General features: G+C 51.9%; 1 protein-coding gene across 1 annotated transcript in view; it reads right to left on the bottom strand.

Annotated features, from left to right (window-relative positions):
* Positions 1-15,664, bottom strand: part of NTN3 (netrin 3) — a 67,237-nt gene that overhangs the window by 37,856 nt on the left and 13,717 nt on the right. Inside the window, exon 3 of the mRNA XM_065412503.1 lies at positions 9,015-9,203. Coding sequence (XP_065268575.1) covers positions 9,015-9,203 — 189 coding nt within the window. The remainder of the gene's footprint in view (positions 1-9,014; positions 9,204-15,664) is intronic.

Here is a 15,664-nt window from a genome sequence, read left to right as displayed (position 1 = left end):
TCATCCCAGCCAGGGCTTTGCCTTAAAAACCTCTAAGGATGGAAATTCCACCACCTCCCTAGGTAACCCATTCCAGGGTTTCACCACCCTCCTAGTGAAATAGTTTTTCCTAATATCCAACCTAGACCTCCCCCACTGCAACTTGAGACCATTGTTCCTTGTTCTGTCATCTGCCACTACTGAGAACAGCCTAGCTCCATCCTCTTTGGAATCCCCCTTCAGGTAGTTGAAGGCTGCTATCAAATCCCCCCTCACTCTTCTCTTCTGCAGACTAAATAAGCCCAGTTCTCTCAGCCTCTCCTCGAAGTCATGTGCCCCAGCCCCCTAATCATTTTCATTGCCCTCCGCTGGATTCTCTCCAATTTATCCACAACCTTTCTGTAGTGGGGGGCCCAAAACTGGACGCAATACTCCAGATGTGTCCTCACCAGTGCCGAATAGAGGGGAATAATCACTTCCCTCGATCTGCTGGCAATGCTCCTACTAATGCAGCCCAACATGCCGTGGGCCTTCTTGGCAACGAGGGCACACTGCTGACTCTTATCCAGCTGCTCGTCCACTGTAATTCCCAGGTCCTTTTCTGCAGAACTGCTGCTTAGCCAATAAGCCCCCAGCCTGTAGCAATGCATGGGATTATTCCTTCCTAAGTGCAGGACTCTGCACTTGTCCTTGTTGAACCTCATCAAATTTCTTTTGGCCCAATCCTCCAATTTGTCTATGTCACTCTGGACCCTATCCCTACCCTCCAGCATATCTACCTCTCCCGCCAGCTTAGTGTCATCCGCGAACTTGCTGAGGGTGCAATTAATCCCATCATCCAGATCATTAATGAAGATGTTGAACAAAACTGGCCCCAGGACCGACCCCTGGGGCACTCCGCTTGATACCGGCTGTCAACTAGACATCGAGACGTTGATCACTACCCGTTGAGCCCGATGATCTAGCCAGCTTTCTATCTACCTTATCCAATCCATAGTTTTTTAACTTGCTGGCAAGTATCGAGTGTTGCTGGGGCACTGGTTGCTCAGCCGTCGGTCTAGAAAGCAGTTCTCCATGTCTGTTTCTTTGTCTTTCTTCAAGTTGTGTTTGTATGTCTGGTAACTGCTTAGGTTTATGTAACTGAGGTTTTGTTGGAAGCGATGTCCTTAATCACCTGTCCATTGGCATCCATGCTGGAGAAACCAGTCCTTCTATGGGGTCTTGCTACATCCCCCAGGACTATCCCTTTTTCAATCTGGGTGTAGTTTCTTCATGCCTTGTGCCACACTTCCCACCAATCCTGGTTGTAGAACTGGCCCATCCAGTACCAGGAAGGGGGATCTTTGAGCGGCACAGAGCTAGTCTCATGGCTCCTATGGCATCTCTTCTCTTTCCTGCTGCAGCTGGCACAAGAGAATGTGGCCAGCGGAAAGGGGGACTAGCCAGGATGCTGCCTGAGCCAGTCTCTAGCCTCACCTTCTGCCCTTTGGTACTGTAAGCATCTGGCATATGTTGGAGCAGCTCTCAGTGTGGGGAACCTGCCCTAAACATGGTGGTGCCATGACCAAAGGGAGAGCAGAGAGGTGCATGGTACCTGAGCTGTGCTGCCTGCAGTTTGGTTGGATGTCAGGATCTGGCCCAGAACACTGTATGAAGTCACTCACTTAGTGACTAGCTTCACTTGCCAAGAAACATATCTTTGCACCTAATGCTGAGCATTTTTTGTGTCTGAGAACTTAGTTGCTACTCCTCAACAGTTTTCACTGGAGAACACTCACCTTTTATGGCTTTATTTAAATTACAGGGATTAATGCATAGCCACAGTCTATTTGGCTTTTCACCTACAATCACTGACTTAACCCTGTAATTGTTCTGTGTTTTCCAGGCTCTTCTATATTACCAAGTTCAGTTTTTACATTGTCCATTGGTGGATGGATTACTAGAGTTACTAGTTTATCTGTCTTAATTCTTCCTCCAAACACCCTAGACACTGTAATACACTTGGGAATTCTGCAAAGGTACCGTCTGTGCTCTGTGTATGTGGTACTTAAAGATCTTCAAAGTCTGGCAGGCGTTAAGTCCTAACACAGGTAGTGCAGCCCCATTTCATATTTGGACAGTTATTAATAGTATTGGTTTTTAAAACCAATTGTGATAGCTACTTGCCTTTACACTGGTATATCCTGTCCTGAATAAGAAACAAGCTTTGCTTCAGATATCTGTACAGTTTCCTTAGTGAGCTTGTTCTATATTTTCCCTGGAATAACACTAGTTGTGCTCCAGTATCCCAATTGAAAAGCTACAGTTCTGCCATTGCCATTTGACTGCATTTGCCAGTCTGAAGCAGTTTGCTCTGCAGATGTTGTACCTACAAGGAGATTGCCTTGCTTTTCTGCAAGCATTTGAGCACTCTGGGCTTTAGCTATTTGACAAGCCTTTGAAAAATCATCTTTCCTGTTGCTTTTATGGACAATTTCTTGGATCATGTTCTCATCCACAGCTAGCATAGTTAGTTTTGCCTGCTAGAATAGCTCGTAGTCCTATTCTGATTATTATTTTGGGCTTTCTTTATTGCTAGTTGTTGAAATGCTGCCATATAGACTCCTCTTGCAGTGCATCAAGTTGATTCATTTCACTCAGACCTAAAGCTTGGCTTGCAAATGGAAATGGCAGCGAATCAGGAATTCTAGCCCCGTGGTCACTCCTGCCTCCTGACACCTGGAAGCCTTCTCCTGGCCATGCACAGGGTGTAATTTATAAACAGCCTTGTTAGTGCACTAAGCAAAACGCACCCAGTAGGTTCCCGGGTACTCCTGCTCTCGTGTCCATTTCAGCACAAGGCTGAGCTGGAGCGGCTCATTAACTGCGCTGCTCCGCATGAGAATTAGCAGGCAGTTGGTGTGGCAGAGATGTTACAGTTCCCATATGGTGGAAATGTTGCTCCGTATTATATGTATTAAGATCACACCTCCAGGGCCCTTTCATTGTGCTGAGCACTATATAACCACTTAGATAATCCTGGTTACAAAGAGTTTACCATTCAAATTGACAAGATAGAGCACGGTGGGAGAAAGGAAATAGGATGATCCCTATTTTATAGATGCAGAATGATGAAGTGACTTGCCCATGGTGTCTGTGGTAGAGCCAGGAACGGGACCAAACTCACCTGGGTCACAGCAGAGTGCCTTTACCACAAGACCAGCCTCCCGCTTAACACAGACAATGCAGCAGAGGATGACCCAGTGCAAGTGTTCCCCTGGCTTTGTCTAACTTTGTGACATTCCGGGGGTGTTTGCAAATTCTGCCAGCTCTCCAGCTCACCCAAAAATGTAGCTGGCAAAACACCTGCCTTTTGCATGCAGCACATACCGGGAGTGCGAGTGCTGGTAAAGATTCAGCTGAGTGTGCAGAGTCATTGAGCAGAGCTCTCCTGCTGAATTGCATGCTGGAGCTCTTCCCTCTCAGTCCCCTTCCTCTTCCTAGAACAATGTAGCCTTCCTTGCCATAGAACAGCAGCAGCAGCCAAGCTGTGTTTAGAGATTCCCATCACTTCCTCACCTAGCTAGGAATCCTGGTGTTCCCAGTAGGTCTGAATTAGCGAGCAGAATCCCTGTCTGGGATCTAGGAACATGGGAATGTCAAAAGCCACTGGGAAGAAGGCCACTTCTACTCCTTTTCTGCCTGGCTTGTAGGCCCTCAGCAGCAGCACACCGAGCCCTGCAGGATCTGTCCCTAGGAGCAATGGGGTAAGCAAGCAGGCTTCCTTTGTGCATCACGGGCTGCAGCTTGGCTGTAAAATCACAGCAGAATTGCCTCTGAATGGAGACACTTTTCCATCAGCTTAATACTCTGCAATTACGCTCTGTGAGGATATCAGAATGGGACTGTCGCGACAGACTTTAAGCTGCTGCTTTTGCCATGTGGATTAGGCAGTCAAAGCTGTGGAACACTTCATTGGAGGAGACCAGGGCCTCTCATGCTACCCTGCCCTCAGCTCCAAAAATAAAGATGCCCAAAAGAGGGCCAGGGGAGGAAATGCTCAGAGTCCCTCCCACGACTCAGTGTGTGGAAATAAATCTGCCTGATCCTTTGAATACTCATACTCACACATACACACACTGTCTAGTGTCTTCCTGTCTGTCTGACGGGCTCCCACAGCAGCTTGTTTGTGTGCGCACACGTGTGGTGCATAGGATAAATAGGACATCTGCAAGGAAGGCACCTAAAAATCCCCAGCAAAGAACATAGGCAGGGTAACAACAGTTTCTGCTTCCACAGTGCCGGGTTATGATGATGCCAAGCCACCTCCAGCAGGGCTGGGCAAACTGGTTCAGAGAAGATCAGAGCTCACCCAACTCTCTGTGCAAGACTCAGACTGAACCGTGGAGATTGGAAATAGTTGGCTAACTCGCTTCCACCTTTTCCAATTTAGTGTTCCCTCTGTTCTTGCTGGTTTAGGCTGGGACCAGCCGCAGAAGTGACAGAGGCCTTTCGGAGGACCTCAGTGGCTCAGATGGAGCTGGAACCAAACTCATAAGACTTCCAGCCCAGCTTGTAGCAAAAAAGTTGGGAGAAGCCTCTGACCCATAAGAAAGGAAGAGCTATTTATAAAAGACGTCCTGTAATTAAGGCAAGAGAAGGCCTGATTCTCCTCCTAGTGGATTCACAACAGTGCAAATCTGGAGTAAGAGAGATCAGAATCTGGCCCAGTATCTGCGGTGCTGAGCTAACATTGCCCAAGTCTGCAGTGACGGCAGAGGACAGCATCCAGGACAGCACTGGGCAGGGAGTTCTACAGAGGGAGCACCAAGTGGCTGATACAATGGCTCCTCCATGCATGGGGAGCTGCCGTACTGGCAAGAGAAGCCTGAGGAGCCAGGCAGAGAGAGAGCTTGAAGTCACATTCTGGAGGGCTTGGCAGACTAAGGGCATCGCTTTCTAGCCTCTGCAGAACTGAACAGCCAACCAGCAAAACGTGGGCCACCGTGGGAGTCAGACACAGCGTTGGCTGGAGCTGGTCAGAAGCATAGCAGCAGTGGCCTGGCTACTGACTGAGCAGATCAAGGGCAGGTGTGCAAAGGGATGAAACAAAGGCAGGAATAAAGCACTGCCTCAGCAAACTGCCATCACCAAAACTTTCACAGGGCGGGTGTGAGAGAGAGAGGAGGGGGAGAGAATAGTGGCAGAGGGAGCTGGGGAGATTGTGTTGCAGCAACGGTTCCTGCAGATCCCCTCCCTACCCCCCAGAGGAAATGACTCAGGGCTTTCTCGAGAAACCACAGGCTGACAAGTCTGCTGCCTGCCCTTCTGCATTTGTGCTGGGTTGCAATATTTAGGGAATACTTTGCACTCAGAGCTGTTTCCTGGGAAACCATATGGCCTGACCAATAGGGCAGCAAGCCCAGAGGCAGGATGAGCAGTGTCTGGAGATGGCAGGAACGCTCCCACAGAGACAATGCAACCTGGGCTTAGATCCCAAAACTGGAGACACTGGAATGAAAATCTATGAGGAAGAGACACTGGGTCCCTTTCATTCCAGCTCTCATGCAGCAAGATCCAGACACGGGCGTCACCACTCGCAGTACCAGCCTTTGAATCCTGCACCAGTGCCCTGGCGTGTATATCCTATGCACACATCCACCACAGGCGGGAGACCTCTGGCAGCAGGGCCCTGGCGGGTGACACTGACTGTATGTATAGAGGTTGGAAATGTGCACCTTCCAGATAGTCCACGTTGCCCTCCTCCCTTACTCCTCCTCCTCTTTCTTTTCTGCCGATAACATTTTCCTCCTTTACATCCCTCACTGCTCCATTCCAAGTCTCTCCGTCAGATGCAACTGCCCTTAGCATGTTCCAAGCCAAGACTGACCCTTGCCCCACCCATATGAAGAGGGGTTGGCAGAAGGGGAGCAGCAGGGAGCCAAGGCCCCTAAAGCAGAGATCTAACCACCCCTCTTCCATAAGCCCCTCAGATGGAGGAGGGAAATGGAGAATGGCGCAACAGAAGGGGATATATCCCATCCCCCACAAAGCAGACATAGGGGTTCCTCTCTTACGAAAGGTGTCACCCAAATGGGTCCTGAGACCCACCCCAAAGACTGACAAGTCTCCTGCACCTTCAGCCCCATGTTTGGATTCAGAGCTACAGCCTGATTCTGCAGCCGGCTTGGGCAACACCACATCTCTTGGGATAGCAGGGCATTGATGGCCCAGGAGCATCAGACCAGGGTTAGCTACTCAGCTGTTCTGCAGAGCTCTCTCAGTCCCTTGCAGTACTCCCAGAGGAAGAAAATTGCCCCTTGGCAGCATCACGGAGTAGGGGTGCACTACAAGCCACTGGGGCACTGCTCCTGCTCTGATGAGCCACGTTCCCTCCCATCGCCGCAGCAGGACACTCAGCTTCCTTCTGGCACAAGGTGCTCGACATAAACCATACCCCACTTGGCTCCCACAGCCGGGGGGAAGGGGAGCATTTCCAAGCCAAGTCACCGAAAGGCCAATGGTGTCTGGAGCAAGCGTGAAATCCCCCAGCCACGGGAGAGCTGATTGCCGAGGTGAGGCACACATGCACGGGGGGCCTGCCAACTCAGCTGCTCCACTTATTAAATTCTCGATTCCTAATGCCCTGGCTGCAAGCAGGTCTCGGCTCTCTGTGCCAGCGCCAGACTCAGCGGCGCTTTCTGCCACTGGTGCTTTTCACTTTATGAGGCACTTGTTAAAACGGGGACTTTTCTCTCCTCTTTGCGTCCGCGTTCGTGCCACTTCCTGAGGGCAGGGTGGGATTTTTGTACGTCATGCACTAGGGATGATGAAGAGGCTACCAATTTGCCCAGCACAAAGCGACATGCTCAGCTACCTACCTTCAAATTGTTCTAATCTGCCAAAGAACAGGGGCCAAATGTCTATGTTCTAAACCTATTCTTTTGCTGCAAAACTGCCCCTTCCTCCCCAAAATCTTTAGCAGTCACTGTTTATATGTAGGTCCTACATAAAAGCAACATTTTGTGGTCTGGCACTCCTTTGACCCTGCAACACCCATAAGAAAAATGATCCACTGCATCCCCTCTCCAAACCTGCCTGGCCCATCAGCATGCACCCACCATGAGACTGGGTGAGGACTGAAGTCCCTCCCAATATGGATGGTCACCCACCATGATCTGGCACAGGCATCAAGGTTGGAGAGAAGAGAAGCTCCCAACCTCCCAGGCTGGAGTCCTTTGAGGTGGTGAACTGGCTTCTCCCAGCTCCCTCTCTTCAGTATGGGAACTACTAGTTTGTGTAGGGTGAACCTCAGACCATTGGAGCCATGCTGGCTTGGATGCCTATCCAAAGCTTTTCTAAATATGCTGCACCTCTCACATATGGGAAACAAGACTTGAGATCCTGAGCGACCAGCCTGGTTTGTGGCTCTGTATCTGGGCGTGTCTGCTTCCAGAACCCATAAAGAGGGTGGCAGAGGACCAATATGAACCATAATGAGGGGCCTGTTTTCTCAGACCTCAAAAAGGATCCGTTCTTGTTGGGGGGAAGGAGGAGGTTGGCTCTAGATTGGTGCACAAATTTGTTGGGGGCTGGGGTGGAGAGACTTATTTTACCCACCCAGCCCCTGGGCCCAACCCAGCCCCAAACAAGCCGATGGAAAGGCTCCCACTGGCATGACCGGAAGCTGAGAGAACCCTAAAGCCAGCTTCCAAGTGCGTACTGGCCACTGTCTCGCACTGTGGTGGGTGGAAGAGCGTTCCACAGCAGAAAAGAAAGACAAGACAAGGCCTGTGTGCTCCCAGCAGCCTCTCCAGCTTGTGCAGAGAAGATGTCTTCTTGATGCCAGCAAGGCAGCCCCACTCCCTTCTTGAAGAAGCTCACAGTCTCCATTAGACACAGTCCAGGGGAGAAATTCTGGCTCCATTGAAGTCAATGGCCAAACTCGCGTTGACATCAGAGGGGGCAGGATTTCATCCCAGGTAAATAGCGTTCTCAGCCATGGCCCAGGTGATGACAACTGTCACTCGCTCTGTTATATGAAGCGCTCCTTTCCTTGGGGCGACTGTGGTCATGCTGCATCACAGAGGAAGTGTGCTGTGTGCTGGGGGGGGGGGGCGGGGGGTTGAATGACAACAGCTGGCTGTAGGGCTCTGCCTAAGGCAGAGCGAAAACCAGGGGGAGGATAGGTCCAACAGTAGGCAGAATCCAGTGCAGATCTGATCCAATTTTCAGTGGTGCTGAGCACTCCAATGTCAGTTAACAGGAGCTGTGGGGCACAGCCCCCCTCAAGCACCAGGTCCTAGAATCAATCTACATTAGAAAACTTGCAACAGGGGAACTAAAATGGATCTAGTTATACCAGTGCAACTCCCTACAATAGACACACCCAAATCAGTTCCAGTTGCACTCAAACCAATGTGATAATTGACGGTATTAATCTAAATCAGGTCGAAAGTAATTTCCATCCTTTTAAGTGCATCTACATTAGCAGTTTGCCCTGGTGTAACTAGATCAATATTAAATGCATTTAGTTACCTTGGTGCAAGTTTTCTAATATAGACAAGGCTTTAGATATCTATATGTGTCTATGAATGGACCCTTCAAGATGAAGGATGGGTGCATTAGACATCAGAAAGACAGACTAAGCCGATGGACAGATGGATTCCATCCTTGCTGCCTGGACAGCTGAGACTCACACCTCTCATCAGTGAAATGCTGGGAGGAAGACAAGCCCAACCTATTATTTGTCTCCCTTTTGCTCTCCCTCATGCTCCATCAGCTCGTTGGGAAAGCAGCAGAGACCTCAGCCTGCAGCCAGAGGGAGATGACTGCCCTGGTGAGTGGAGTTTAGAACCAGGCAGGGGCAGCAGGACTTACGGGGCTATATAGGACAAACAGCTGCATTCAGAAGGAATTAAATAGAGAAAAGTAGGTATGCCCCCTTAGAGAGGGCAATGGTGCAGCCAACAGAGGAGAAAAGGGCTGGGAGAGAGGGCGTAGGGGGAGAGGAGGGCTGAGGGGAGCAGGTCCCCCATGCTGACAGTTCCCCTTACCTTTGCAGGCCTTGCGGTCGGTGATGGATTTGCTCATGTCCCGGTAGAACCCCTCTTTGCAGTAATGGCAGTGCCGGCCGGCCGTGTTGTGGCGACAGTTGAGGCAGACACCTCCGCTCTTCCTGCCTGAGAGTTTGTACAGCTCCATGTTGAAGCGGCAGCGCCGGGCATGCAGGTTACAGTTGCAGGCTGCAGGAGGAGAGGGGAGAAGAGGCTGAGCAGGTGAAAAAAGGGCTCAGGGGCCAGAGAAGAGCCCACTCACCCAGCCTCCAACCCCAGGGCCAGATCCACTCAGAGGATTGCCCCAGCCAGGCTGCAGACTCAGAGCCACTGGCAAAATTTAAACTCAAGGCACTAAGCCAGAGGAGGCCGGAGTGAGCCACCCAACACAGAATGTCCGCAGACGCCTCAAAAGGGAGGCCTGATTCAAGCTCTTGTACTCGGGTGGTGCAATCCCCCGGTGAGATAAGTGGGGTCAGTCTTAGCTGAGAGGCCAAGGACTGAATGGGCCAAGGAGCCCAAAGCACGGCGCCTGCATCGCCTAGGCATTCTGCATGTGCAATGCAGGCAGGAGCAGAATGGAAGTACGTTGATTGGCTACAGATCAATGAGTAAGATTGGGACAACTAGTTCAGATCAAATCAATCTGAGCCTTCACCCCTAACAAACATTCGGAAACTTCTGCTACGTCACTCACACGCTATTTTTCCTTTTGCTCTTGTCTATGCCCTTGCAAGCCACAGCTGCGAACAGAATCTGGAGAAGCCAGAAATCCCATGAGAAAGCCTGTTCTCATGAGACCTCCCTCCCATTTTGCAAACCAGAGAGAGGCGCTGAACCTTTGGCTTTGGCCCATCGCTGCAGAGAACAGACGCACACTCAGAGGGGATTGCAGGTAAGGTGTTGTAGGTCACACGCAGACTCCCCTGGACATATTGTACACCCACTCACCACAGTGTCAGGGAGTCTAAATCAATGTAATTTACACACCAAGAAATCAGGAGGTGTAAGTTACAGCCGGGAGTATCCAGATATTCATCTACCCTCCCGTTAGTTATTTTTGTTGCTCCAGGTCTTCCAACCAGCATATCTGAGCTCCATCGGCTGAGACTTGCTTAGGCGCAGTGGGCCAAGTGCAGAAGTGATGGGAAAAGAGGAGGGAAGGAGGAGTGAAACACTGGGCGGTACGGGGGAAGGGGGCGTCTCTGTGTGCACCACAAATCTCAATGGGAGCTTTGCCATGGACTTCAGCCGGAGCAGGATCGAGATCTGATGCTAAGGGCAGAGGAGGTCTCAGGGAGCCGGGAGGGCATCTAGGTTGGTACAACGCCCAATCTGAGGGGCAGGAGGCACTGCAGGCTACACCAGTCTAGACTGCCTTAGACTTTCCTCTGAGAGTTTGGTGTATTCTTATGCAAGGCAGGGACTGTCTTTTTGTTCGTTCAGCACCTAGCACAAGGGGGCCTAGTCCAAACTAGGGCTCCTGGGTGTTACCACAATACAAATCACCACCACCACCATGGAGATCCAGCCAAAATCTTAAAATCTCTGGTGCCCCGTACCAAGTTAACTCTTCCCAGCCTCCCCTCACCCTTTACCCACATCCCTCCCGCCTTTCTCCAATGAACCTGGGCTAATGGAGCTTGAATCCAGAGAGAAGAGAGAGGGAGGAACCCCTCCCCGGCGGCTGCCAGATCTCATCCAGGTCCCCTCCATGGGATGGAAGGAACAGGTGCCGGCCCTCATCACACCTCCATAAACAGGCTCCCCACTTGCGGGGCGGGGGGGGAGGAAGAGGTGAACAATCAACCCAGAGTGCTTCTGAGGAGCTAGGGGAGGGCAGGGCAGTGCTGGCAGACAAAGGACTATGCAGCAGGCAGAGGGGAGGAGGGTTCAGAAGAAGGCAGCTGCCCAGCGCCTGTTGTCTAGTGTAGTTCCCTCCAAGGAGCCGTGATCATTGTCTCACTGCCCATTGACTAGCTCATGGCTTCGCTGCTGGTGGGATGGCTGAGGAGACGGGGGAGGGGAACAAGCAGCTTGCCTCCATGTGTTCTCCAGATGTGTAATATCCTCTGTGCCCCGCTGGGCTGGGTGCTGGGGAGGTCGCTGCTGAGGAGCTGGGGCATGTGGAAGAGGGGGGCAGGAGGCCAGTTCTGCCATAAATCACAGACAAGTGCAAAGTGGATGGTTAGAATGAGACACCCAGCGGAAAGGCCAGCTGGGCACCTGCCATCCTGCTGCCACAGCATCTCTCCCCTTGCTGCCAACAGATGGCAGCTGCCCCTGGCACAGAGCTACCCCGGAACAGAAGGCTGAATCTGCTTTGCACCCAGCACCCCAGTGGCAGCACACAGTGTGCTTCTGGGACAGATTGGGAGAACCGGGCCCCGGCACTGAGCCACTTGCCATCCCACCTGTGCGCCCCCTGCACACATGGCTTGTGGCTCTGACCTGCCTGTTACAGAGGGCTACACACAGGCCTGTATTGCTGATTACTTGAGACTCATAACCCCCTAGAAGGTCATTATTATTATCCCCATTTGAGAGATGCAGAAACTGTGGCATGGAGAGGCTAAAGCCCAGCGCCTCAAAGGCATTTAGGCTCCTAACTCCCATTGGAATTGGTGGAGTTAGGCACTTTGTGGTTCTGGGTATAAGTGACTTACCCAAGGCCACCCAGTGAGTCAGTGTCAGAGAATGGAGACCAGATTTTATTGCCTAACTGCAGCCTTCCCTGGCAGCTTTCACTTTGAGACGCTTGCCCCACCTTTCTGACCAGCCTATCTGCCCCGTGGCCATGAGCTGTAAGCCTTCCCCCCTGCCCCTCCTGGGGGCACAGGCAGGGTGGGATTCATCCTGGGCTGCACACACCATCCTCGCCAGGTCACCAGATCTGTGTCACCGTAAGTCCAGAAGAGCCTTTTATGTGAAAAAAAGCCACGGAAGCACCCCACTCCCTTAGGCTCTGCCCTATTAAAGGCAATAGGGGTTTTGCTACTGCTGTTATGGGGGCAGGCTTGGGCCCCTGAAGTGTAAGGGGAATTAGGTCTCTATGTTTGTTGCTTCCTGGCCTGTCCCCACAGCCCCCTTCCCCAACACCCTCCAGTCTGGCCCTTTAAAAGGACCACCCACCTTGCACTGGGTTGTGGGGTGTGGGGGTGGAACGGCAAAGCTCCTTCTGTTGTTGTGCAGTGCCAGGCCCATTAGGGAGTATGACCAGTGCCAGCTGTGGCCAGGGTGCTGTGGTGGAGAGGAAGGGCCTGGTCTCCAATCTGCTAGCCAGACTGCAGCAGAGGAGAGAGCTGCTAAACTCGTTTTATTTCAGATCTCGCCCCCCACACCACACACATACCCTTTATTTTTTATTAGCCGCAGGAACCCAAAAGGGGGGGGGGGATTCCAAATCCACGTGTGTGAGATAAAAAGGAAAAAGTGCTGCCAGTTCCTGTTTAACACTCTCGCAAAAAGATAATGGGAACAAGATTTCCTTCGGAGAAACCCAGCGCCCTCTCCCTCCCCCGCTTCTCTGGGAAATTGAGGCTGGGTGAGAGTTTTTCCAGGCGTACTGTGAAATTCATTAACATGTCAGCCCAAGATTTAACTGCTGGGCCTGCTTGTCATTGTGTGAAATTTCCTCTCCTATCCCCCTCCCCACCAGCTCCCAGCTTCAATCCTTTGCAGAAGCCGACAGAAGAGAGCTGGGGAGGGTTAACCCCTCAAGGTCAAACAGCTGCCTGCTGCCTATTGTCAAGGCCCCTCTCCCTTGTCTGCTGCTTTCAGGCCCAGCCTCAGAGGTGGGGAGACACTGTTGAATGGTAGGGGTGGGAAATGGGGTTCTGAACCACCCTATGCCTTCTTCCCAAACCAGACCTCAGTACACCAAGAGCCTTTCTGGAGGTGGGAAAAAGCTCAGTGACATTTTTCTGCCCCCAGGTGCAGTATTTGTCAATCCCAAATGTTCAAAAATCACAAGTCAGCACCCCCCAAAATCATGAGTTTAGTTTAAAAATCATACCTTTTGGGTTCCTTTTAGTTGCCTCTTGGGTTTTGAGCCGTTAGAGCTCATATTTGCTCCACAACCATGAGGGACAGAAACTTACTTTTGTTTTAAACCAAAGCCAAGATTCTCACATACGCACATGACTTCAGGAGCTGGGGCTTTAAGAAAAGCATCAAAAATGTGATGACACCACACGAGTGGTGAACACTGTTGTGATTTTTCCTTTGTGCATCTGCTGGGCTTTTGCATTTCCACCTTCCGGGCCAGGACCAGGAGAGAAGTGGCAGAAGAGGGAACAAAGCTGTTCTTACAGAATTCCAGCCTAATGGCACTCTCAAGGGAAAGCAGCTCTCAGGGGCTTAGTCCCACATGAGGGCTCCTTCCTGCAGCGCTTCCACACTGGTCTTGATTCTGCAGGGCACTGAGTGCTCCCAACTCGCCTGGAGGCAAGGGTGACTAGGGTTAGGCCTGTGGCCTAGCAGACAGGACACCGCATTGGGGCTCAGCAAACCTTGCTTCTTTTCTGGCTCAGCTGGTGGGTGAGTCCCAGCATCTTCTCTGCGAAATAGGTACACTGATCCTTGCCTCCTTTGCCAAGCGCTCTGAGCTCTGTGGCTGGACAGAGCTAGTTAAGCAATAGGTGTTAGGAGGGTGCACAGCACCTCCCAGTTTCTGGCAAGTGGGAAGGAACATTAACATTAACATTAATGAAACTGCACCCAGGGGCTACAGGTGCAGGTCCTGATTCTTCAGCTTCAGAAGGGCCTGATTCTTCTCTCCCTCCCTCTCGCCATTGTCCAGGCCTGATCCAAAGCCCGCTGCAGTCAGCAGGAGGCCTCTCACTGACTGCAAGGAGTTTTGGGTCAAGCCAATAAACGGGAGGGACGCTGTGGAAGTCAGCAGAGTTGCAGTGGTGGCAAATCAGTATGAAAGGAGAACTGGGCTCCGAAGGCTCTGGGGGCTTCTCCAAACTGAACATCTGACTCGGGCTGAGGTCCAGCATTGCTGTTGAACAAGCAACCCGTCCCCTCGTACCATCCACATGTCCCCACAACAGGGTTTGTGACCGTAACAAACCAGCCAGGAATGCTCTGGGAGGAGGCTCCAGCCAACCGAAATCAGCTGCAATGCTGCCCCCCATCTCATAGCGCACCATTGCTTCCCCACTCAGCGCCGTCTGCACTGACACTTTGCCACCACTGGCCGAGCAGGGTTTCAGGGCTTGTATTACCCTGCAGGGACAGGACATCACAACCACCCCACCCAGGCAGTGATGGAGGACCAGAGACGCTGCTCACCATTACAGCTACGAACTGGGGGCAGCTCCGGCGAGACTCGCACCGCATTGCTGGTTGCTCACACTATAAATCTGAGCTGTGGTGGGGCTGCAGCTGGTTCAGCAATGCCAAGTGCAAGTGCCCCGCTTCCAACCTGCTCCTCGCAAAAGGAAGCTCCATTGCAGTATTCCCCTGGAGGCGGATGGGGCTGGGCTGGGGTGGGAGTGTGGAACAGAGGAGGGGAAAGGTCAGGTAAATAATTGGCCAGTCTTGTCCCATTTCCCTCTCTGCCTCCAGTTTAATGAGTGAGAAAGTATGTGCCCGGGGGCCTGTTGCAATGGAGGGAGAAAGAAGTGGCTGGGAGCAGCCCTGGAGACCCAGCAAGTGATTGGATCATCACCCCAACTGCATCCCATTGGCCACATCTTGGCCCTGCAGGAGTTCCTGAGCCCGTTTTTGACACTACCTCAACCCCGAGAGGTCCCACGCAGAGCGCTGGGAACCAGGGGACTCAATAGCAATGGAAAGAATCATCAACTTTACTGAACCCAACCACCAGTGCTCAGGACCAACAGACTCCCACAGACCTGTCCTGCTGGCTTGCGCTGGATCTCCTGTGGCACCTGGGATGGGTTCTTTGGGGACGGCTGCTCCCTGGGCTGTGCCATAGGCCTGGAATCTGTCCAGGGTACTCCTCCCCCAGGAAATGACTAGCTTGTACTTTTAGAACAAAGAGAAGATAACGTTCTACTTCCATCCCTTAGTCCCCCACCATTTCACCACTGGTGCAGCTTCACTGGTAGCAATCCCAGGAGAGTGAGTGGAGTCAGGGCAGGAGTATTTGAACGACGCAGGACTAGGCAACATGAAGTGGGGTTACAATGCTGACCTGGAGCTCTTCCCATAGGCATCACTGGGAAAACGCCCGTAGTGTCAGTGGGAGCTGAGTTAGGCCAATGAGGAGCTCCTAATAATCTCACCCATGGGGAGCAGCTGCCAGCCCAGCACCTTGGCTACTCTATTCCCACCACCTCTGCCGCTGCTGGTGGAATTGCACAGCTGTTAGCCACAGTGGGAAACTCTAGGGAAGAGAGCTTGGCATGGACAAGGTGCACAGGGCTGCACTCATAAAGGTATTTAGGTGCCTAAAGCTACAGATAAGGCGACTAAACAGCGTTATCAATCTGGCCCCTAGAGACCAGTGGAAATCCAGCTTGGGAGGCCAGGTTTGAAGGTGGCATGTGGTCCATCTGGAGAACTCAAGTTCCACAAGACGGTGGTTGTGCTAAGAGAAAGGAATGCCTCATTAGCCAGGGGTGCACGGATCCAACTGGGGAAAAGAGGAGTGGGCAAAGCTTGCAAAGCACGCTCCT

The sequence above is a fragment of the Emys orbicularis genome, chromosome 10 (genome assembly GCF_028017835.1).
Source record: "Emys orbicularis isolate rEmyOrb1 chromosome 10, rEmyOrb1.hap1, whole genome shotgun sequence".
Lineage (NCBI taxonomy): Eukaryota > Metazoa > Chordata > Testudines > Emydidae > Emys > Emys orbicularis.
The sequence above is the reverse complement of the archived record's forward strand: the minus strand, read 5'-3'. Positions and strand labels throughout refer to the sequence as shown.